Source organism: Chroicocephalus ridibundus, chromosome 5 (genome assembly GCF_963924245.1).
Source record: "Chroicocephalus ridibundus chromosome 5, bChrRid1.1, whole genome shotgun sequence".
Taxonomy (NCBI): Eukaryota; Metazoa; Chordata; class Aves; order Charadriiformes; family Laridae; genus Chroicocephalus; species Chroicocephalus ridibundus.
The window spans coordinates 37718876-37741892 of record NC_086288.1 but is presented as its reverse complement, the minus strand read 5'-3'; the positions used below and the strand labels follow the sequence as shown (position 1 = coordinate 37741892).

The 23017-nt window shown below is 38.2% G+C and overlaps 1 protein-coding gene across 2 annotated transcripts in view; it reads right to left on the bottom strand.

The window, feature by feature from the left end:
- Positions 1-3037, bottom strand: part of RXFP1 (relaxin family peptide receptor 1) — a 53685-nt gene extending 50648 nt beyond the window's left edge. For both annotated transcript variants that reach the window (XM_063336180.1, XM_063336181.1), the window contains exon 1: positions 2684-3037. In XM_063336180.1, the coding sequence (XP_063192250.1) occupies positions 2684-2732 (49 nt within the window). In that variant the 5' untranslated portion in view covers positions 2733-3037. The remainder of the gene's footprint in view (positions 1-2683) is intronic.
- Positions 3038-23017: the final 19980 nt, after the last annotated feature.

The window sequence follows — 23017 nt, the reverse complement described above, 5'->3', positions numbered from 1 at the left end:
AATGTTCTTCTGTTTTTCTTAATGATCGATAAACAAATTGTTTGCGGGTCTGTCCCTTAGCCAAAGTCTAGAACGACAAAATAGTTTTTGTCCCCAGAAAGCTAAAGTGACTCTAAAGACACAAAAGCTCTCTATGGTTGTTGCAGTAATTACAGTTGATTATTTTACTAAGAGAGAGGTGTCAGCCAGTGCAGTGCCAGCCACATGCCCAACCAACCTGCTAGCTTCACGAGGGGGGTGAGCCACCCAGGTAGATGTTTGTCCTGGCTACCAGTCCTGGCTCCTGCTGCCAATTCCACAACCGAAGTCCGAAATTTACTTTTCTCCACATTACAACTGATGCTGTTGCACTGGCAAAAAACATCGTATAGATGCTGCTGCGTTTTCAAAGAAACCCTCTACCTGGTCTAGCATATTCCACATGGGAAAGTAGTCAGGCAGTTGCTGAGAGCTGCTGGTGCATAAAGAGCCACGTAGTTTGATTATTTGGATTTTGGAAGGAAAAGTTTTCGCATAAGAAGATTTAATGAAGAATCTGAAGGAAGAGAGTAAAATAAAAGAGCTATTGGGGTTATTCGTATGCAACTTTAGCTGTTGAATGGAAAACTAAGCAGATGTAGATTGAATTGATAGGATCAATGGGTCCCGTCAATTGGGACCCATATGGATGGGTCAGGCAAGAGTAGGTTTTGTACAATAGATGTTTCTCATTTTACTTTTTAAGAATTAGGAGCACCTGTGACTTGTAGAAATTAAAAAAAGAAACAAACCACAAAACACAACAATACTGTTCAGCTGAAATTTTAGCAGTCCATAAACAATAAACCCAATTTCTAAGCACAACTATACTTACATCAGGAGTGTTTGTTTTAATATCAGCTCGCCTAAAGACTTGAGCAAAGCTTAAATCTACCGTGTGGACAAAATCAGCCAACTTGCAGATGTGGTTACAATTCAGATTGCCGGCTAAAACTCTGAAAGGCAGTGAAGCTATGAGCAAAGTTAGGAGAAGTGGCACTAAACAGGAACCCATTTTGGTGCAAAATAGGGCACGGACAGGCAACAGAGACTCCAGGCATGCACATGCTTTAATCTATGACTACACTGCTTCTCTCTTCAACAAATCTAGATGAGCCATGTTGTTTTCTTATAAGTGTTATAATATGCTATATATGATGAGCCAATAAGCACCTCAAAAAGTAAAGGTCATCATAACTATGATACTAGGACGCCTGTAGTCATTTACAGTTCTTATCTGCTATCCTATTTTGCAGTAAGCTTTAATATATTTTGTTAGATTTTATAAATTCCACTGCTGAGATGAATTTAACCCAGCAGAAATTATGCCAATAATAATTTGCACATCTTGCATGAATGTTTCAACATTTTACTGTTTTGATATAGAATGCAGTAATGTGGAAGGCTTAACTTGTTTGAAGTCCTTTAGCTTTTATTCTGCATACCTTGAAGTACTACCTTTTAATATTGGATTATTGCTCATGGATAACATGGATGCATATGAAGCTCACAGGCTTGGTAAGATGTTATTATCATAACCAACTTAATTCCAAATACATTAATATCCCTGTTTTTTTCATGCTTGCAGCTCGCATATGAGGTATTCCTCCAAAACATAACAGAACTGCTTGGAGTTTGTCCACGGATTTAACTAAGCTTTGCAACTGCACAAATAGCTGTATGTGGAGCTCTGTTTCCCAAACTCCTAATGTGGGCAATATCCATTACAAATCTTATGTTAAACAGCATAGTATGAACATGTAAACCCCAAAAGGTTCAATTTAAAAGCAGGAGAGAGTGCAAGCTGTTGTTCAATACAGAAGAAGGTGGCAGAATTTAACCTTATGCTCCTATTAGTTTAATAAAATTGTTGATATTGCAAAGAATATTGATTTCATCTACAAAATCAATAAAACATTATTTTAGTATTGACAATGCAACAAAAATAAGTTTTTAATATAAAAACTACAGTTAAAGAAAACGATAAAGATTAGGAAATACAACATATGTATCAGTATCAGCAGCTTTACAGGGACAGCTTTACCCAAGTCGAAAGCAGCACTTGCAAACAGGGTACTCGAATTAAATGAAGAAAACATTACTGAAGTAAGGAGAAGGTCAGGTATAATTCCCTCCACATTGAAGGGATTTACATGTGAAGGAAAACTGAAATTTAATTCAGTATCCATTTCACATGCTATACTGCCTATCAAGCTGAAGCAGACAGTAAAAATTCCTGTTACCTGAACACAATCTACTTTTTGAGAACTACCAATTCTAGTAGCACTGCACAGTATCACTACGAACTACTGAATGTGGATTTCGAGGCATCTGAAATGAGTCAGATCTATCCGTACGTTCATTAAATATTTACAACAAGTATTTATGTAATGGTTAAACAGTTTCTTATTTTTTAATTTCAGCTCATAACTATTAACAGTAATTCTCAAAGCATTAAGTACAACAATATTTGATCCTTACATGTAGCTAGTAACCTTGAGAGACCGAGTTACACGCTTCAATTCTATCAAAAAATAATTGCCACAAAGAACTGTAAAATAACACTGAGACATCACAGTTTTAAAAAAAATCCACTACTGAAGTTTATCGGCTGTCTGCATTGCAATGTTCAAAACAAGAAAAAAAAAAAGCCAGATACACTTACCCTTGGCACCGATAAGCAAGAACATATAGAAGCAGCAGTCGGATGTCATATCTGTCCTTCAGCAATTCAATGAATAAAGCCAATGAACGTTGTCCCTTAAATTGCACGCCAGCCAGCGCGCCGCTCCTACGGTCTGCTTCTGACAGCCTTCAGCAGCGCATGAAGCAAGCACCCTGCTCCCTCCTGCCTTCCTCCCTTACTCTCCCTCGTGCTAGTCTCCCTCTCTCCCCCCTCTCTGGCACACACACACACCAAAGTTTCCGGGAGCACACCGGCTCCTCAGGCTTTCCCTTACAGGATGGGGTCAGGTCTGCTCTGCAGCAGGCGAAGGCTGGGCTCTGTGCACGGACACGGCTCTGCCCCAAAGAAGGCTGCTGCTGCACAAAACACAGCCAGGTCCAGAGAATCATCATCAATACTCCAATTTTTTTTTCCTAATTTTTTTTTTTCCTTAAGTTGCAATACTGTGAGAGGCCTGAAAAGTACAGTTTTATTCAGGCAGATCTGTTTGAAACCAAACATTTGCTACAGTTTAGATAAAAATGGGTGGTTTCTCAAGTAAGGGGAAGTTACATTTATAAACACAGTCCCTTTGTAGCAATCCAGTCACTCACTGAAATACAGAAAAATGCACAATGTAATTTATTTCCAATAACAGCACGTCACTATTTTTACAGATTAACCCCTCTTCATGACTAATGCTAAAGAAAACAACCTAAAAGAGCAAAGAGGAAACATATACCATGTGGGAATAAGATTTTTCACGGATTTCCTCCTTATTTAAATACTTTGAGACATTCCCGACTTTACTGTTACCAGTAGATCATGGTATACTCCATCACATACAGTCACATGGTTAAAAATCTTTTTTACGATGTGAAGGCTAACACTCACCAGCACAGCAAGATATATTTCAAAATGAGTCGGTCAGTTGAGATGAACTTGAGCGAGGAGCTGAATTTTATCTGCCCTCAAAGAAATTCAGATTTTTTTAATATATATGTATTTTTTTTAAAAAAAAAAAAAAGCTTAATAGATTCAACAGCTTGCCAGGATGACAAGGGTCAGAGATCACTGGTAATGTGCCAGCAGCTACATCAGGTACCTAAGGAAGAAACCCTCTTAGACTAAGGAAATATGCGCATGCGCAGACACATACATGAAATGGTGAATTTAAAGAATGAGAAAAATCTATAGTCAAAAGCAATGTCCACATTGTTGTTATGGCCAAGGTGTCTATAAAATAGGTATTATGAACTGTCAGTCTCCTGATTTCTAATGTAAAAGAATACAAAATATAGAAGGGGTTAAAGCAAAAAAGTTCTTGTCTATGGAAGCCCCAAGAAGTACGCTGACATTTACTGTGCTAACAGCAGTACTAGGCAGTGTACAGGCAAAAATTGATTAAATGGATTATGGACCTATAAGAGATTCCTTTTATAAGCTGGGGACCAGTTTTGGAGTGTATCAACTAAACCTACACTCGCCTCAAACAACTATTCAAGAGTTAAGCTAACATAACACCTAGATACCCAAGGGCTAATGCCTGAGCTGAAAAGGACTTCCAAGGTAGGAAAATAATAAGAAGAAACTGAACGAAGAATGTGAAGAATAAGAGAAATATACTTTCAAGGAAAATTAAAAGAAAAGCTCTACCTCTTTACTGCAAGATGAGACAGAACTGATATTCTAGAGAAAGGTTTTTTTTTCCCTAGTATAGTTTCCTCTGCGGCTTTTCTTATGAGTGGTACATACCACCCAGATGCATTTTCTGAAGCTCTGCCCCAGTGGGAGTTGTCACTTTCCAGCCTTCCTCTTTTTCAAGGACCTTTAACAAGGATACTCATTAAAGTTAATTTTGCTACGAACACTTGTTCTATGGAAAATCCACTGAGATCTTCCCTCTTCTAAATTCCTTATACATTCATAATAATACATAAAGAAGCAGCAGCACTTTCCAGCCTGTTCTCTCAGTATAATTATATTTAAACCGAGAAGCTAAAGTTACAAACATGCACATCGCTGAACTCTGGAATGCAGAGCAGAAAAAGGAGGAGAGGCAAGCTCATTATTAGAACAAAACATTAAATAGGACATTACTAGCTTTTGAAAAATAGTTTTGGCTTACCTTACTTGAAAGCATTTTTAATACTTCTTTGAAGAAACACTTCTGTGCATTAGAAAGGCGATAAATACTTCCCTCCTGCCTAAAGAGTAAAAAATTTATGACATTTTTGTGTTTTAGATTTCTCTTTTCAAGAAAAAAATAGGCTTTATACACTAACTCCTTACAGAGCAAAGAATTAACGCATCAGAATTACATCTTTATTTCAAGCAGCTTTGAGAAGGCATTTGATTTCATTAGGATGGTCAGTATTTGCTTGTATTTCTACTTATAGCAATTCTACCATGAAATTCCAAAAACATCACAGAAAACTGCAGTATGGCTTGTGACACAGATGCTTACTTTACCTCTGAGTTCCAAGAAATGAAAAGGTTGAACTGAATTCATTGGAATAAAGAGGATGCCATTTGACTTCTTTACTGTTTACTGACCAATGCTCACAATTTGACTTTCTGTCTTCATAGTTATCTGGCACCAGTCTAAAGAGTATCTGAAATCGCAGTTTCAGAACTGTAGGAACCTACTTGTCAGATCTGTGACGGACACCCCCAACCATTCAACCAACGTTGTGCCACCCACACCACAAACTAACAGAAGACATTAATGAAGTGTTTCACTAAATCCAAACAATTACGGCTATTACATTATCGAGGAGAGTCACTCCTGTTTCTACTACAAGTGTTAGAAAATAAAATGAGTATACAGGTAATTAGGAGGCACTTTCAGATAAGTGTTGCTAGTGAAGTTCTAGCACCTTGGAGTCTTTTTTTTCTAAAGTTCACATTAGGTGCTAAATAGAAGGAATTTCATAGAAGTAAACAAATCATAGCCGTACGCATCACCATTGCAACTGTCACCATTAAAACTAAAAATACACTAAGCTGTAAATCATTGCTACTGTAGAAATAAGTTAGAATTCCTTTTCAGCTTAAAGAAAAAGGTTTACTTACCCACAGGTTGCAGCTACCTCAAACTCTGACTCTAGCAGGCCCAATGTTAGAGCTGAGGAGCTTCAAGCAGATTCAGTACAGGTGGGAGCAAAGGTATCTCTAAGTTTTAGTCTGCGTGGGGCACATAGATGCATGCAAACTCTACCTGTTATCAGGCTGCTCCAAGTACTGAGCAGCTGGGGTCTCAGAGATATGTCTGCTCTTCCCTAATGTGGGAATTTTCCTTGGTTTAATTAAGAATAGTTTCAAGGATACTTTATGTTACGTATCAAATCAAAGACCCCCAAGACAACAGGTATGTGATTTTGTAATTAAGCAAAGCTGAAAACACTGACCAAATCGTCAGCTGTTTTGCTGCCCTAGTGAAACACAAGAAGTGCAGAATGAAGCGCTGAAAATAAAACTGGGCCCATGTTGCTATCCACAGTCATGAAGACTATATAGTTTATATTTAGAATCGATACCCCAAGAAGTGGATCTCTGCTTTTTCAGTCATTTAATGGCCAAAATTTAGGTTTTGTATTATAGCAATGTGAATAATTAATGTAAAGATAAGGCTTCAGAATACAACATTTAAAATGTAAATCCTTCGTTATGTACATCAATCCTACAATCCAAAAGATTTAACTGTGCAAATGAACATAATTGGCTTAATTATATCTAATTTGCATTGCTTTCAAAGCTCTGTCGATATGCTTTGCAGACAGTGCAACTGAGAATAAGACATTTATATTTTACAGGACAACGGTTACCTTTGGAGGATATATTCCGTATTTAACACCTACATCCAGGTTCCCTAAGTAGGGAGCAAAGTAAACTAAAGGATCTTTTAGGAAAAGTACAAGAATATTTAAGCGGCCTAAGCACAGAAAGATAAGAAAAGACCTTATCTACAGCAATGCTTTCCAAACAGAAAGCTGTACTGCAGTATCTTCATCTAGCTATCTATACCTCATACACTTGTGACTCAACCAGTACTGTAAGAATGTGTTATCTTTCATAAAGATCACTCTTCCCTGTTGCACAATTGCAGAGATTTAATAGGATTTACCTCTCAAAACTCGAAGAGCCTGGGAGAGCTGGCCTAACAGGCTAACTGCACAGGCACCTTTGCTGTTGGGCCTCCTGGCTTCTCCCTCCCCTCTCCAGCCCCTCTGTATCAGCACAGCCGCAGCTGAGCTGGGGTTACTGACATTTGCACCTGCAGAAGGGGGAGAGGCTTTCCTCTGCTGGAAAAACTACCCGAGCTACATGGTCTCTCTGGAAGGCCTTTGTTACAGGGACAGTACAGAATGTTTTTTTTTTTAGTTCATGTGTATACCTGCCAGGTATCTCAAAAGAGAAACTAGTTCTACCAACCTTATTTTACGCTAAAGCAACTGTACAAAGTTTGGCTTCAGCGCCAGCTCCCAGCTGCAGAGCGATTCTAACTCCCTCACTAGGTCTGTGGCTGTAGCTACGGAGGGGAACACGGACAATGAGTTTCACTTTTCCATGGGAAAAACGCAGACAGAAGAGGAGGAAGGATTCGGGGATGACTATTTGTCCCTTACACGTCTTTTGTTTGTAATGGGGACTAGATTGGCTGTAGACAATGGTGCACAAGCTCCAGTATCTAGCTGGCTCTGGGCTCATTGAAATGCTTTCCTGTCTTCCGCAAAAGGTACTCTGTGCTGCTGGGGTTTTGGTGACCCTGTCCAGCTTTCCTTCTATAGCTGGTGTGGGGGAACAGGAGCGTGCTCTGTCAGAGCAAACTTACTCGCTGTCTCCTTCATTTTCCCCAGTTTTCTCCAGATGTCTCTTCCAGCTGGGTGTTTTGACTAAATCAAATAAAAGCTCACCAGTGTGCCTGACTCAAAGCTGCCGCTGGAATGTAGAAAGTACATTTCTTTCAAAATAACCAAGCATATAAGCTTTGCCAATGATATCTTTTCCTAATCTGCCATTTTTGGTCTTTCCATTAATTAAAGATTTTAACAGGATTTCTATGATTGTATATGATTATAGGCATGATGTTAATGGTTTTGGTAAGTTACTATACCATTTGGGAATATCATAGGAATTGTATATGACATCCTGCTTTTTCAGTGCGACTCTCTTTCCATGTTATCTTTGTCGTATTTGCGGGATTGTAATTTTTGTTTTACAGCACCTAAGCTTCTAGGAAAAAAGGCAAACTTCCCAAATATGAACAGCTGAATATACAATGTTGGAAAATGTGAAGTTCATAAAATGTTCACTAGCAATATATTTACATATTTTAACACGAGATGCTACCAAACAGACGGTCATTGACAATTAAGTCATACTTTGATAGAATGAACTCTAAAAAGGTGCAGCTTTTAAAGTTTTGAGGAGGCAAGGGGATTCGGTAACTCAGCTATGAGAACCTTTGTGTTGGGGAATTATCAAAGCCAACTTTAAAGTCAGAGAGAAATAGATGTGTCATACAGTTAGGGTCTCACCTGGATTCAGAAGTTACCCTCAATGCACTCCAAGAGCCTCCTGGACTGCTCACATCTTGCTTACTCATCCACGCCTTTACATGTGAACCCGCAAAGTTCCCTGCAAGGTATAAACTGAATTGAGGAAATATTTAACTGAGATTCAGGAAAAGGAACAGCCAATTAGACATGTAGGATAAACACTGTGAAAAGAAAAAGAATAAAAGCAAACCCCCAAGAAACTCATGAGAATTGAGAAGGAAGAGGAGGCTTACAGTATGAGGAAGCACGGTTTATTAAAAGGCAAATATATAATATGAGAGGACACTATCAAAAGTAGGAACCAATGAAATGAAGAACGCATTTGAGAGATTATTTGTAGAACTATCCATACCTGCAGTTTGCCACTGCACTATTGTGAAGAAAATATACTCTGTAAAATGAACCTGCCTTTTGTGAAGTAGGTATGATTTCCAATCCAGTGGCTTTTACATAATACCTTAATTTACAATTCTAATTTTGTATTTCTGCAGCAGCACACAGCAAACAGAACAGAAAGCGCAGAAGGGAGCCGTGAAATTCAGAAATCCCAGGGTCATCACTATATAATTACAAGTGACCAGTAAAACAACAACCTCTTAATGTTAGTAAGTATCCAGGACCTAAATTGCCTGCGGCTTTGAGTTCATTGTTTGGGGTGCTGTTTAGATTTGTTCTTTTACACAGATACGAATTTCATGCAATCAGCAAAGAAAGTACAGCATTTATCTGCAGCTTTTGAGAAGTGTAAAATGAAAATTGCTTGACAGAGCTAGGAAAGATGTTGGGTTTGGGAACAGCTGATAGCCTGTGGTGAAGGAGTTTATATTAACAGAGATTTTTTTTATTTAGGTGAGCTTTTCTTCCTTTCCTCCAACTAAATTGTATGTGAAAAAAATCAATATTTCTATGAGCAGCTTGAGCCAAAATGAGGAATCGATTTCAATGTTAATCATACAGTTCTGAAGCACTGAGAGTGATACAAGTGGAGAAAACATTTTCAAAGTAGCCGTGCAAAACACATGGCTAAGCCATAGGAAGTTATGACCTCCAGCTTTTTTCTTGTTTGTTTTTTTTTTTTTTTTTTTATTTTGAAATATAGCTGAAACTGCTAGGTTTGCAAGACTGAGTAATAGTTTTACAAAGTCAACATTTCAAGTCAAAATATTTGGTATTTTCCCCAACTGTTTGGCTGACTAACACTTTAAAAATCTTTTTTCCCCAGGTGATATTTTTTTCTAATTTCTAATCTTGACTGTTCTAATACCATAAAGAATATAAAGTATAATCTTAACAGAAAATGAGATAACTTCAAACAATGCATTTAGCCTGTTTTTGTATTTTATCCCGGCATGATTTTCATGTTAATTCTAGAAAATGTCCTTGTAGTAGGGATAATAAGACATGTGCTGGAACCACTAGCATTGTAGTGGCATGCTATATCTTGTGCTCTCTTTCTGGCTCAGTCTGGGATTATTTTTTATTCAGGAATGTAGGTTCAGTAAAAGAAACGGTTCATTCTCTTTCCCTTTATCCCTTGTGTGCCCCTCTAAGATATGAGAGAATTGAATGAAATCTTCTTCCTCTCAAAAGCTTTAAATGCAGGCCTATGACATGAAAGGAGGCAACACGATCATTACTGATTGGTGCTGACGCACGCTTATGTTAAAGGAAACAGCAGGGGCCATCATTATGCTTTGTATGGAGGCTGACGTTATTTTGGTGTATAGGTGTGCTCTGAAATTAAGTCTTCAGAGGGCTCAGTCAGATGAATACCTGGTTTCTGGATCCTGTTGAAGTAAAGTGAAATGAAACTTGCAGGTGCTTTAACCTGAAGATAACAAACTGTGTCGTCTCCAGTGGCCTGGAAGCAGCAATTTAGCAGTGAATTTTACTTCTATAGATGCTATATAATTTCAACAATCTGATGCCCTTTTTAGCTTCAGCCCTTATTGCTTGCCTAAAAGATGTGGTACTTTTCTAGAGGTTTTGATCTCGCACAATTTAATGCACATTGTTTGATTACCTACATTTCTACCACCCATTGGCTTTTATCTGTGGGCCTCTGAGGAAATACAGATTAACAGTTATTATTCTTTTTTTTACTTTGTAATTGCCCAAAATGTTAAAACAAATAAATAGGAACTGATGGGTAGAATTCTGAGAAGCAACAATTATTGTATTTCTGATCTATGCATGCTTTATCCAGGCATAATTTCAGTGCTTTGGTGGTAGCGTTGGCTTCCTGCAGATCTGTATTTCGCTATCAATATACAAGTCTTTTAAATTTTTTATTATAAAAGATGAATCAATAACGGTGTGCCGAAATAGTTCTAGCATAAATAACTGAATTCCAATATTATAGAGTATAAATCCAAAACCCTAAGCAGAAGGCATTGAGCGTAGGGAGCATCCACATTCAGGACAGCTAGAGGTACGCTGGCGTCCTTCCAGAACAAGGTGGGAAATTTGCACCTTTTTTAAGAAGTATTTGTGACCTGCCATCTAAAAATGTGGTAGGACTCCATACAAACACATACCTGGTTTTAAAATCAGATAGCTAGATGTTAATAATGCTGCAACCGAAAACAGTTACGCTTTGTTTGAAGTGTAAAACCAGTCAAGCTCTTGGGATGTTTTCCCAAGGCCACAGTACACCAATACTTGCCTTGGCTAATGCAAAGCTGGCTCAAGTGAGTCTGTGGCACCTTCGGCTGTCACGTAGGCTACTGTTCGCATTTTGTCAACTCCACTAACACATTTTGTCACAGCTGGTGCTACATCCCTGCAATAACTGGAGAACCACAGCTCCCAAATTTTTGCCACTGCAACCTTTTGGCCTACACAGCTGTGTGAAACACGTGGGGAGATGCAGGCAGGTAAAAATGGCAGCCCCTGGGTCAGGGGCCCTTAGGAAATGCTGAGGAGAATGAAGTGCCATACAGACGGCACTGCCGTCGGACTGGAGCGAGCAGCGCTTGCTGCCCTGAATCTCCCTTGAAATCATTTTTTTCTCACATCAAACTATGTGTTTCCTCACAAAGCACCACTGGACAAAAAAGCACATATGTTTTAATGCCTTTCTCTAACCACTCACTAATTAGGGAATTGCCCTAGGGCATAACAGAACAGAACTCCAGTCCCGGTCTCTTGCAAATCCAGCAGTACTGGAGGTGTGGAGACCAGCATCTCCATGCCCGGGAGAAGAAGATACTTCTTTACGTCAGGCCTGGCAATGGCCCTGGCATGGGGATGCCAGGATCCCCAATTGTCCCCTTAGGTGCAATCCAGCCGTCCCTACGGGGCGCTATATGTGACCTTTAGCAGCTTCTTGCAGTGTCTTCTCTCACAGCCAGCTGGTTATCATCTCACGTCCAGCAGTTTCACGCAGCCTGGTTCGTTAACATTGTCCATTCAGGGGCCTGGATGATCACTTTCAGCCCAAACACTTTACCCAGCAGGCGCTCAACTTGCTGTGGAAACTGATAGTGTCGGCTCATTGTCACTCATTTTCCTTTTAATGGCACCAGCAAACTGCAAATCAGCTTCTTATTAGTAACTGCTGGGACAGACTAACATTTTTCTTTAAATATCGTTGTTCCAGCATGTTTAAGAAGCACAAGCGCAGCTCCTGAATATCAGCAGTTTCCTCTTCCATAGTTAGGGTGGCTGCAGAACATGTTTCGTACTGTCCTCTAATTACAAACGCACCTACCCCAAGAACAGCCGTAATTCAGTACAACGTAGAGATAATAAAGAGGAGAGAATAACACTTTTTCACTTGCCAAAAGACAGATTTCTGAGGGAAAGGTTTTAAGTAGTTCTTCTTGTGTGATGATTATTTGTTCCTACCTGACCTTTACTATAGAATTCTTCCATTATTTTACTTCTTTTTAGAACAGAAGAAGTTGGAAAACAAGTGAAAATTATTAAACAGTGAGGTTAATTTTCAGAATAATATGAAATATGTATATTTTTTCATGTTCTGAACAAAAGCTCATTATTTTTTCCCTATATTTTAGCCTGCATTTAGTCTAATCCTTTAGTCTTCTTTTCCAGGGGTCATAATGACTGATTAGAAAAATTCTTGCGTCGACTAGGCAACATGAAAAAAATCTGAAAGTAGTAACAATTTGGATGACGCTTTAATTAATTTCTTCTCCCCATCTTGAGCAGCTGACCAGTAGGCATTAATGATTCTATTTCCCAGTAAAGATAGAGCAATCCTTTTCTGAGATGTCTGCAAGTGTTGCACTAGTTATCTATTATCTGCTCCTCGAAGTGCAGGCAGCATTTGGAAATGGCCCTCTATATGGCTACAGCATTGCCTTTGCAGTTAATATTAATACCTCCACCCTGGAGCTGGGGATGTGACTTACCTTGCAGCCTCGCAAAACTTACTACTTTGAAAGGAAACAGCTTAAGACACAGTGTTATTGTGGTAGGAATGCACTGGTATTGGATACCAGTCAGTCCCTTGTTACTGTCTGCCTCACACCTGTAATTTCTTTTTGTCTTTAATTTCGGAAATAGTTCCCTATCCCCTGTACATGTATATACCTTTACAAATGCTTTCCTGTTACTGAAACATCCTAAAGGCAAACTTGGATCGGGAAATTAGAGTATTTTTACCAATATTAACCTTGGAAAATGGAAACAAAGTATTGTAGCATCAAAATTCTTATAAACGACTGAGGAACTAGACATCAACCATTGAATACATTTTTGAAAGTTCTTCTTGCTACCTGGTACAAGTTCCAGGAAATTGTGCCAGGGTTTTGTGGCCAGGGTGCGTGGATAAGGCAGTAATCAGCAAAAAGAAATTAGATAGATTTTTAGCAGTTATTCTCAAGTTTTCAAAAGCTGCTCATATGAATGAAAGGTTCAAGATATTACATGAGGTGTCTGCTCTTTCTGTTTCTGCGGAATCTTTCCTTGTCAAGTGCTACAGGTCAAATGTGTTCTAGGACAGCTCATTGTCAAGCAAGATACAAGGCTGAGTAATTTTTACAAAAAGAACTCAAGATACAAGCCTTTTTTCAGAGGTTTTCTTCATGGGCGGATCATGATAAGTCATTACGTGGGACAGGCTATTCTTCAAAAGTCTTTAAATTAAATTTTTGTTTTGCTTTAAATGAATTTTGTGTTTCTTTTGGTACGAGATTCCCATTTAGTTCGGTTCACGTGGTTTTAGCCATGTGTGCTGCTGTACGCACCTTTTAAATGTTGCAACCCTGCTGCAGTGACATGCATTTTTTCCTTTGGGGCAAGTTTTCCTCTCCTGTTTATTTCCTCATGAGATGAAATAAAAAAATATCAAAAAATACTTTGACAAAGAAGTTGCCAGCCTTAGGCAGTCATTGTTCTCTGCATGCTTATTACATGTACTTGATTGTTATTTCTTCTTCATAGCATCCACATGTAATTTAACAAAAACAAAAATAGCCTGAAACTTTTGACATGTTGGGAGAAAACACAGCTGCAGGGAAGCTTTGGTTTGAAAACCCGGTGCAGTACAAAATAAAAATATCAGGCTTCAAAAAGCAGAATTCCTAAATCAGAGGTTTCATAGGTGAGCTCTTTTGGGATACTGATCTTAATAATAAAAAAAAAAAAAGCGGAAGAAATCTGGCAGGTCCTTAAAGATGCAGTATTTAGAATAAAAGTGTAAACGATACTGTGCTGGTTTTGGCTGGGATAGAGTGAATTTTCTTCACAGTAGCTGGTATGGGGCTATGTTTTGGATTTGTGCTGAAAACAGTGTTGATAATACAGGGATGTTTGGGTTATTGCTGAGCAGTGTTTACAGAGTCAAGGCCTTTTCTGCTTCTCACACCACCCAACCAGGGACTGGGCTGAGGGCACACAAGAAGATGGGAGGGGACACAGCTGGGACAGCTGACCCCAACTGACCACAGGGCTATTCCATGCTATGTGACATCATGCTTAGCCTATAAAGCTGGGGGAAGAAGAAGGAAGAGGGGGGACATTTGGAGTGATGGCATTTGTCTTCCCAAGTAACTGTTACACACAATGGAGCCCTGTTTTCCTGGAAATGGCTGAACACCTGCCTGCTCATGGGAAGTGCTGAATGAATGCCATGTTTTGCTTTGCTTTATCTATTAAACTGTCTTTATCTCAACCCATGAGGTTTCTCACTTTTAATTTTCTGATTCTCTCCCCTGTCCCACCAGGGGTGGGGGTGGAGTGAGCGAGCAGCTGCATGGTGTTAAACCATGGGGTTAAACAACAACAGGACTGTACTGGAAACTGAAATGAAATCAAATTGCTGAAGATGAGTACAAAGGTATAGATCAGGCACTTGGGCCAAGTTCAGATAACCAAAAGGACAAGGCAAGGTGCAACTAACAAGGGATGTCAGGAAGAGCAAGAAATTGTTGGACACAAAATTTAAAATGAAAGGACAGGTTTGGGACTGTGCTTACTGATAAGTGTATTGTGAAGGCTATCTAGTGGAATTACATTTTAAAGTATTTAATGCTCTTTATCTGGATGTTTTCACTCAAAAGTTCAAGGTGGCCAGGTGGCCAACAGAACAGCAACAAAAAGGGGCAAGAAGATAAAGAACATTTTGGGGTATAAGTAAATACGTCAAATATCTTCTTACTGTTCTGCCCAATGATCTTCACCTTAAAATGCCTTGAATGTCTGGCTAATTCAATTAGAGAGGTTAATGATTATCTTTGCAAACAGGCAAGCGTATGAATACTTGACCTACTTTCCTGACAGTTTGTATAAATTAAGATTTGTGGAAGAGGGAGTTAAAAACTAGGATAATATACTGAGAACATACTAAGAAATAATAGAAGAGCTTTAGTGAGTCATTCTCTGTAGTTTACCAAAACAGAGATCAAAAGATAACTTGATTATGGTATATAAACACTTTCTGCAGAGTTACTTTTGCTGGGTACTAATGGGCTATTTAATATAACAGAGAAAGATGTAATATGAAGCAGCAGTTAAGAGCTGAAAGCCAGGCAAGTGCAAACCAGAAATAATGCATGGCTTTCTAATAATGAGGATAATTCATCAGTGGAATAAATGATCACAGAAAGCACTGTATAAACCTCAACACACATATAATTGGGGCTCATTTGGGTGCAATTTCTGTAGAATTATGTGTACTATAGTCCCTCTTCCCTACAGCTATTGCTTGTGGACTTAAAACCTGTGAAATTCGTATCTTTTATCCACATGGACAACAGCGGGTGTAAGTACACTTTTTCATTTGGGACCATGATGCCACGCAGGAGCCCTAGATTACATCTCAGAATAGAGAGTATACTTTTACTACTTATTACCTGATCAGAGTTTGACTACTTTCCAACTAAGACAAGGGTAAATCATGTGGATTATAACGGGTTTATAAAAGCCTGAAATGTCATTTGTCAAGTACAAATATATAGTTGTGGCATGGCAGTTACTCTAATATAGAATCACACTCATCCACAGACGCTGCGTAGATGCCATTGAAAATTTGGAAAAACTCTGCTCCTTTATTTCAAAGAAAGAAAACATACTGATGCTATCCCAAAGATCTCCATGGTTTTTTAGTGTGGACTTTTAAAGACCTTTTCAGCAAAGCCCAACCCACTATACGAAACTGCAAGTTTCATAATACAACAAGCTACAGTTTAGTACAGACCACATAACAGCTTAGTGGGTATTGTTACTCAATAGTTCAGAAGAGATGTCAATTAAAAGTGTGAACAAGAGATGAAGAAAAGATAGGGGCATCTTCAGGTGTGAATGTGTAATTTATTTTGAGCCAGCAGGCAAAGCTGGTGTAAAAATAGAACAAACAACGGTAATCATGTCAATAGCGCTACTGAAAGTTTGCTTTGAAGCAGAATTTATCATGGTAAGAGCTCTGACAATCCCTATTAACCAGACCACTGAGGTACCAGGAAGTTTTCTTTTCCATTGTATATACCTCAAAGACTTAAGTATAAAGGTTGTGCTGTGACACCATGACGAAGGGGTTACCGAGCTCTTGTAAAGGCAGAGCTTGTGACTTCAAGGGAGTGGTTCCTTCCCTTGGAAATGGTCAAAAGACCCTGTTTTTTTCAGCAAAGCCCCTAAGTATTGTAGCTTTTCTAAAGATGAACTAGTGTCAATGTTCAGACCAGTCAGGTTTTGTCTTTCCTCTTCTGCAGAGATTCTTGATACTGAGACTGAAGTAAGTCCAAGCAATCAAGTGGTACTTATTTCATTGGTTTTATGGGTATTTTTGTTTGGTTTCTTTTTTTTTTCTCCCCACTTTGGCGGGTGCTATTTGCAGAATATTTACTTGCTTAGTAAAGTTGTCAAGGCAATTTTTACTTGAACATCACATTAATAATGGTCAGCAGCTTTGAAAAACCTTTATACAGATAGAGGAACTAATTTAGTTGTCTTCAGTGTTTCACATAACCCTTTATAACTGATTAAATGAGTGTAAAAAATGTTGCAGACTCCCATTCTCTCATTCTCTTGGCTCAATACTGTTATTTCTGTTGAAAATCATTGGGAGACAGATAGACCAGGCACTACATAAAGAAAAAACAGCTAAAGGTTTTCTTTCAACCTCCACATTTTCATTTTTTTCATGTTCCACTTCTATGTATAGTTTAAAAAAAATAGCAAATTTCAGAGGCTATAAATGTGCTTTATGTACATCAATATTTTGGGAAATGAAAAAGTTGAATAGAATTCTGTGTTAGAAGTAACCTCTCTTTCCATTTATTTGAAAGGAAGGAGAAAGCTACAGTTTTGTCAAAACACTCTATTAAACTAATAAGCAGTTTTAAACAATCAATGCAAGCCAATTAAATGTGACTATGTTTCCAGACTAACAAGCAGAGAGTTACATTTAAATTGGAATTCTATTCAGCAAAGACATAAGCCCCTCTTCACCGTGGTCTATAAAATGAGCCAGGTACAATATGCCCCATACAGATTAGCAGCTGCCTCTCTGTAGGGGCATAAAAAATACAGTCAGCAGGCACTTTAAAGCTCTGAAGCATATTAGTACAATGTGCTTTGCCATATTTCAAAAAAAGCAAAATCGCACATCGCCCTGTGTGGGATGGATGGTGATCGTGTGCTGCATCGCTCATTTCCTTTGCCACCCTGAGACATTAAACCTGTTAATATGTTGGACACTGGTTTCCTAGGCTCACTTACAATGAGACCATGGACACTGTGGAAGATGCAGCATGCCACAGGCATACAGAAAGCATGTGCCAGTACTCATAGTCTAAGTTTCCTCAGACTTCTACTGTGTTGTTCATGTACTGTTTAATGGTTTTCATGAGTGCAGTGAACTTTCCACAGCATCTGCATGAAGCTCTGCTTGCAATCACTACATTTGTTGGTCCCATCAGAGGGGGCATCTATTCAGTTAGTGCACGACATCTTAAACAGATCCAGGTCTTCCCCCTCACAGTAGGAGTCTAAAAACAATTGCACAAGAGCCAATGCAACACTCCTGGCTGTAGTTCTGAGACTGCCAAACCTCATGTAGCTTCCTAACCGAGTGTATGTTGTGGCTCACAGATGGTGAGTAAGCATTCCTGATTTGTGAGAAGATAGGGTAGCCATTAGGGTTGTCCTACTAAAGAAATGCCAGTTTATACATGGAGTTAATGACTACATTGAGCATTCCTTCATACGTTTCAAGTCGGCATCCTCACTGTCTACCCTGTTGGTAAATTCTCCAAGCAAGAGTCATAAAAAGCTGGGCTGCTCTCATGAGACACTTCTAAAGAGCTCTAGGGCTTTGACCCAGCACACCAATAACACTCTTCACACCCAATGCCTGTGAAGCTCAAATGTGGCTCTACCATAGTGCCTTTGACTAAGGCCATGAGGGAAAACTCTGTTGCCTTGTAATGACTGGGAGAGCGATACCTAGAAGGTCTCCTTACAGTACTGCAGAGGCTAGAGGTGAAATCGAGTCATATAATCCTGACCAGGCTCTAAATCTGGATTTTTCCAAAGTAAAGATAATGAGTCCACTTAGATGTTTCACGCAGAGAATATGATTTGGCAATATATACAGCTGAGCCCAAGAATGCAGGTAGCAGACTTCCTACCTCCAACAGCTTTTTCTCGCTCAAAAAAACCCCACCAAATTAGTGAAACTGAGAAAGGTAATTCACATATTCCAGTTTCTGGCACCCAGTCTAGATGTCTGTAATAGGAACCTCATGTTCCTGTGTACCCAGTGGAATTTACGAGGATTATTCAAAGTTTTCTGTTTTCTTTTGGGAAGCTCAACCGACTATAGGGGGTCGAGATAGGGTATTTAGCTTCTATATATGCACTCCCAGAAGCTCTAGACAGCCATTATAAAATGTTGGAGACTGCCGAAGAGTGTAAAATAAAATTTAACTATGTTTACATTTTTACTCATACTCACCAAATACTGTTGCTAACATCCCACTTTAAGTCTGCCAGATGGCTTTCCATTTGGCTCAAGGTAATCTGTTTGATGAAAACAACCATCTCGGCATTCCTATGATGTTTCTTCTTCTTTTTTTTTTTTTCTTCCCTCTGCCTATGGCCTCCTTTCTCACATGCCAGATGTATTTTCCTGAAGAAAGAATTCCTGCTTAGCAAGTATGATACATTACAGTCTCCTTGTGCTGGAAACTATGCAAGCTCTTGGCCAGAACTATCTTTAAATCAAGCATATTGCTTGAAAAACATCAACTTAGTTATCTCTTTAAAGTTCTTTTCTAAATATACATTCAGTAGTATAACTTATTAAAGCTTGGGTTTTAAAATATTTGGGTGCACACATAAATAGTAATAAAAGAATGTAGTAATAACAATGCGTTCGTTTATATTTTCTTTTAAAGAAAAATTGGTTGTTGGGGGCATATAACTTCAACTGCTTCCAATTGAATCTTTTTCTTATTGCACCTGTGTGCTTTCATCCCCTCAGTCAGAAAGTCTGCAATTAAGTGCATTTAAAAAAACCCAACATGATAAATAATATTCAAGTTAATATAGCTCACTTAAGTCTCTACACTTTGATAAAAGCAGCATGTAATTTTTATGTAATGTTGTTCCTCAAAATTGTTTGTATTTCAAATATTACTTTGATTCTTGTTTAAACACAGAGAGAAAGTAGCAGTGAAAAGTAAGAGAAACACATGCTTGGTTACCCTAAAATCTGCAGCTTTACATGATATATGGGATTGTATGCAATCATATTTTCATGTTGTGTAGGCACTTTTCTCATTTAATTTCTAGCTGTTAGTCATGTCAGCTACCTTACAAGTCAAAAATGATGGTTAAAGTAGCAGAGATGTAATATAACTCACAGAGGAAAAATGCTAGCCTCAGAGTACCTCTGAATATAAACATTTAATTCAACATCAAGATACGATTTGCCGGTGAACATATTTTGTTGTAGTTACACTAGTCCTAGGGGATGTCAAGACAGATTTTTAAAGAGTGATTGCATTGTGTTCTTATTTATTTCTTACACCGGCTTACGTGCAAAAATGCTCATTGGAGGTTCATGGCTGATTACACACACAGACTACTGGTGAAGATTTGTTTGGTTGGTTTTTTTTCTATGAAAAATAATCCCACAAAGGAAAAAGAAAAGAAAAAAGGAAAACTCTGCCCAGTGGCTACCTGGGAAGAGAAGCGGCAGAGTCTCCCAGGCAGACGTCCCCTCTTGGGTGTCCTCTGCAGTGCAACACATGTCCCCACACAATACTTTTCTCATAATAATCGTACAGTCTCCGCCAGGACACACTCAAACACCACTCTGATCAGGTGCAGGTGTTTTATGCGGGTTTGCTGTTGAGTTCCTGGTTGGGTCCCCCTTTGCAAATGAAGAGTAGGAAAAAGCAGGGTAAGGGAGGAGCGACTCTCCCAGAGCTGTGGCAATCACTTCCCATGAGAACGCACCATAGCAATAGTATTATGGTTTGCTTGAAATAATATTGGGGACTGCAGGTGAAAAATGCCATGAGCTGCTATGACTTAGCTGAGGAAATTTTTAGCTTAAAGAGCTGCAGTGACTTCTCCAGAGATTCTGGAGATTTAATGTTTTTTTTTTTTTTTCTTTCTTTTTTTTTTTTTTGTAGAACACACAATTTAAGTACAAGGGATAGATGAATGAAGAAGATTACATCTTGTGCAATACTTTTCCTGTGAGGAAAGTTAAACGATTATGGCTTTGATCCTGCAATCAGATTTGGCAGCATGAAATTCTAGCTAGCACATAGATGGGCAATAATACAAAACTACAGAACTGGAAAATAGATTTGTTTTGGACACTTGTTTAAAAACTCAGCACTCTCCTGGGCAGATATTTTCCTCAGACAATTCATTCTAAAAATGAATCAAAAAAAATAATCACTGTGTTATCTCTCTTCAGGTACGGTGGACAGTCAGCACTGATAGAGATGGGCAATCAGTGTTTATTGATTCATTCATCACTTTTCCAGACTTAATGGACTAAGACTTTAATAGCAAAATATACTCTAGTTCTGGCAGAGATGTGAAATAAACCTTGACTTTGTTTTGCTATCTTTCTAGAATTATAACCTTCCAATATTATAAGGAGTTAATGAATTTCCTTTTAGTTTCATTTTCTTTTAAATTGTCATAATAATCATTATCCTAAGGAAGCAATAAAAGACCCCTCAGTACAGGAACTTTGGAGATCAGTTTTATGAACTCAGGAAACATCACTTTTTATTGTATTGTTGCAACACAAAGATAGCAAGTATGTTGTCACTATTTGCAAGACTATTTGATAATAGTACTCTTAGTTTACTACTTTAATTCTATTACCATCTCAAGAAAGAGATGGCGCTGGTATTCTTTTTTTTCCTTTTATTGTTACTTCCTTCTTAATATACTCTTTTCTTGCCTCCGTATATTCTATAGATTTTCTTATTGATCAAAAATTAACTCACTGTGATTTGGTCTTGAGCGCTGTGATTCAAATCCTTCCATGTGATTCAGCTGCTGGGACTAGCGGTAGCATCTTCCCCTGGACTACGCGATTAGTCTGTTCACCCTAAAGAAAATAAGGGAAAAGAAAAGCACTTCAAGATTGTGTCAGGATTTTAGTGTTTGGCTGCTTTAAAAAATTCTTCTTGTACTTGTGCTATGTTTCTAATAGGAAATGTCAGAATATTTAGTTGTTTCGTAAATAAAGAATACCATGTCTCTGAGCATGCTATTACAATAAAAACACTGACAATATGGTTTATGAAAAAGTACACTGAACTTCAAATAAAATCCTAACTGGTAACAGTGAAAAAAGCAAGCATCTCATGCTAAATACTAGTCACTTTAAAAACCTTAGCAAATTGATTTTCACAAGATAACTGACATAAATATCTACCTCACATTGATTAAAAAATATTCTGAGGAAAATACCCTTTTAATGCAATTTATCTTCTGACTTTTTTTTTAAACTTGAATTTCACAGATGCTCCTATTCCTTTTTCATTCCTAAAAACTTCAATACATGTGGTAAGGCATAATGGGTATTAAAACTTCTGTCTTTTCTTTTTGTTATAGTTTTGAATGATAGTACATGTCATTAAGCTAACTTAGCATTTCTTTAGTGTGGGCAGTGAGGTCAACCTTTATAGAAAGAGGACACCTACACTAAGAGTTGTTTACATATTTTTGATATTAGAGTGATCTAAAATAGAGACAGTATTCTCGTGCTTTGTTAAAAGCATATGTTAAATAGCAGCAACATATCCTTGCTTTGACATGCAAGTAATGAAATTATCTCAGACCACAGAGGATGCGAAATCCCAAATCCAAGTAGAACTTGAATGCAAAGTTAGGCCATTAAAATGCAAGGCCTTTTTAAACCACTTTTTGCACCTTTTTTTGTGTACATTGACATGTAAAGCAAAGCCATTGGGGAAGAATAATTATATTGGCAAGTCTCAGACAGGGAAAGGACAGAAGGGAACCATTTTCTGATCAGTGTTTCCTTCAGTTTGGTCCCAGCGTTCCTTGCACTAAGGTTTCTGTTGTATTGTTTAGAAAACTGCTCCTTTAAGTCATTGGCATTGTCTATTCATGTGATTTGGTGGCTATCTCCCAGTTTTAGATCTTTAATAACTGTTTAATGCACAATGCCTGACATCAGAATGTACTTTAAAAAGAGTAACTTGTGGTAACAGAGGTGAATTAAAACAAAAGATTATGAACCGGGAATACTGAACATCTGATAATTGCACTGTTTGTCTTTGTCGGAATATTGTTGAATCCAAAGTAATTATGCTAATTTTAATTAAGTTTGCTAAATTTTCTTTAACTGATATCTGAGTAATGATTGTTGCTTTGAAAAATATTTGATTTTGCCTCTAGTAGATAGCTACTGTTATTACCTAACATTTTAGGTAGTAATGTAAGTACATCCTCAAGAAGTCCTTGTTCCTGTAACATTACTCAGCTACAATAGGCTGAATGGGGAGTACTGACGTGGGTCCTAAATAAAATAGCGTTTGTTGCCCTCAATGGCACAGACAGGTCTTTGTGATAGGCCCAGTGATAGCCACCAAACCCAAATTTGTTAAGTTATTTTATGTAGCAGACGTGCTGCTGTTTTCTCCCCGTAGCAATGATGACTACCTTTTCCAGAAGGTAGCATCTTGGCCTGTTGAAAGAATGGTCACAGTTATCTCAAATTAGTTGTTTGTACGGCAACAAAACGCATGTTCTTACTAGATTGTTCAATTCATTTTGTTTGCAGTCAACATAGCTTAGTAGCGTA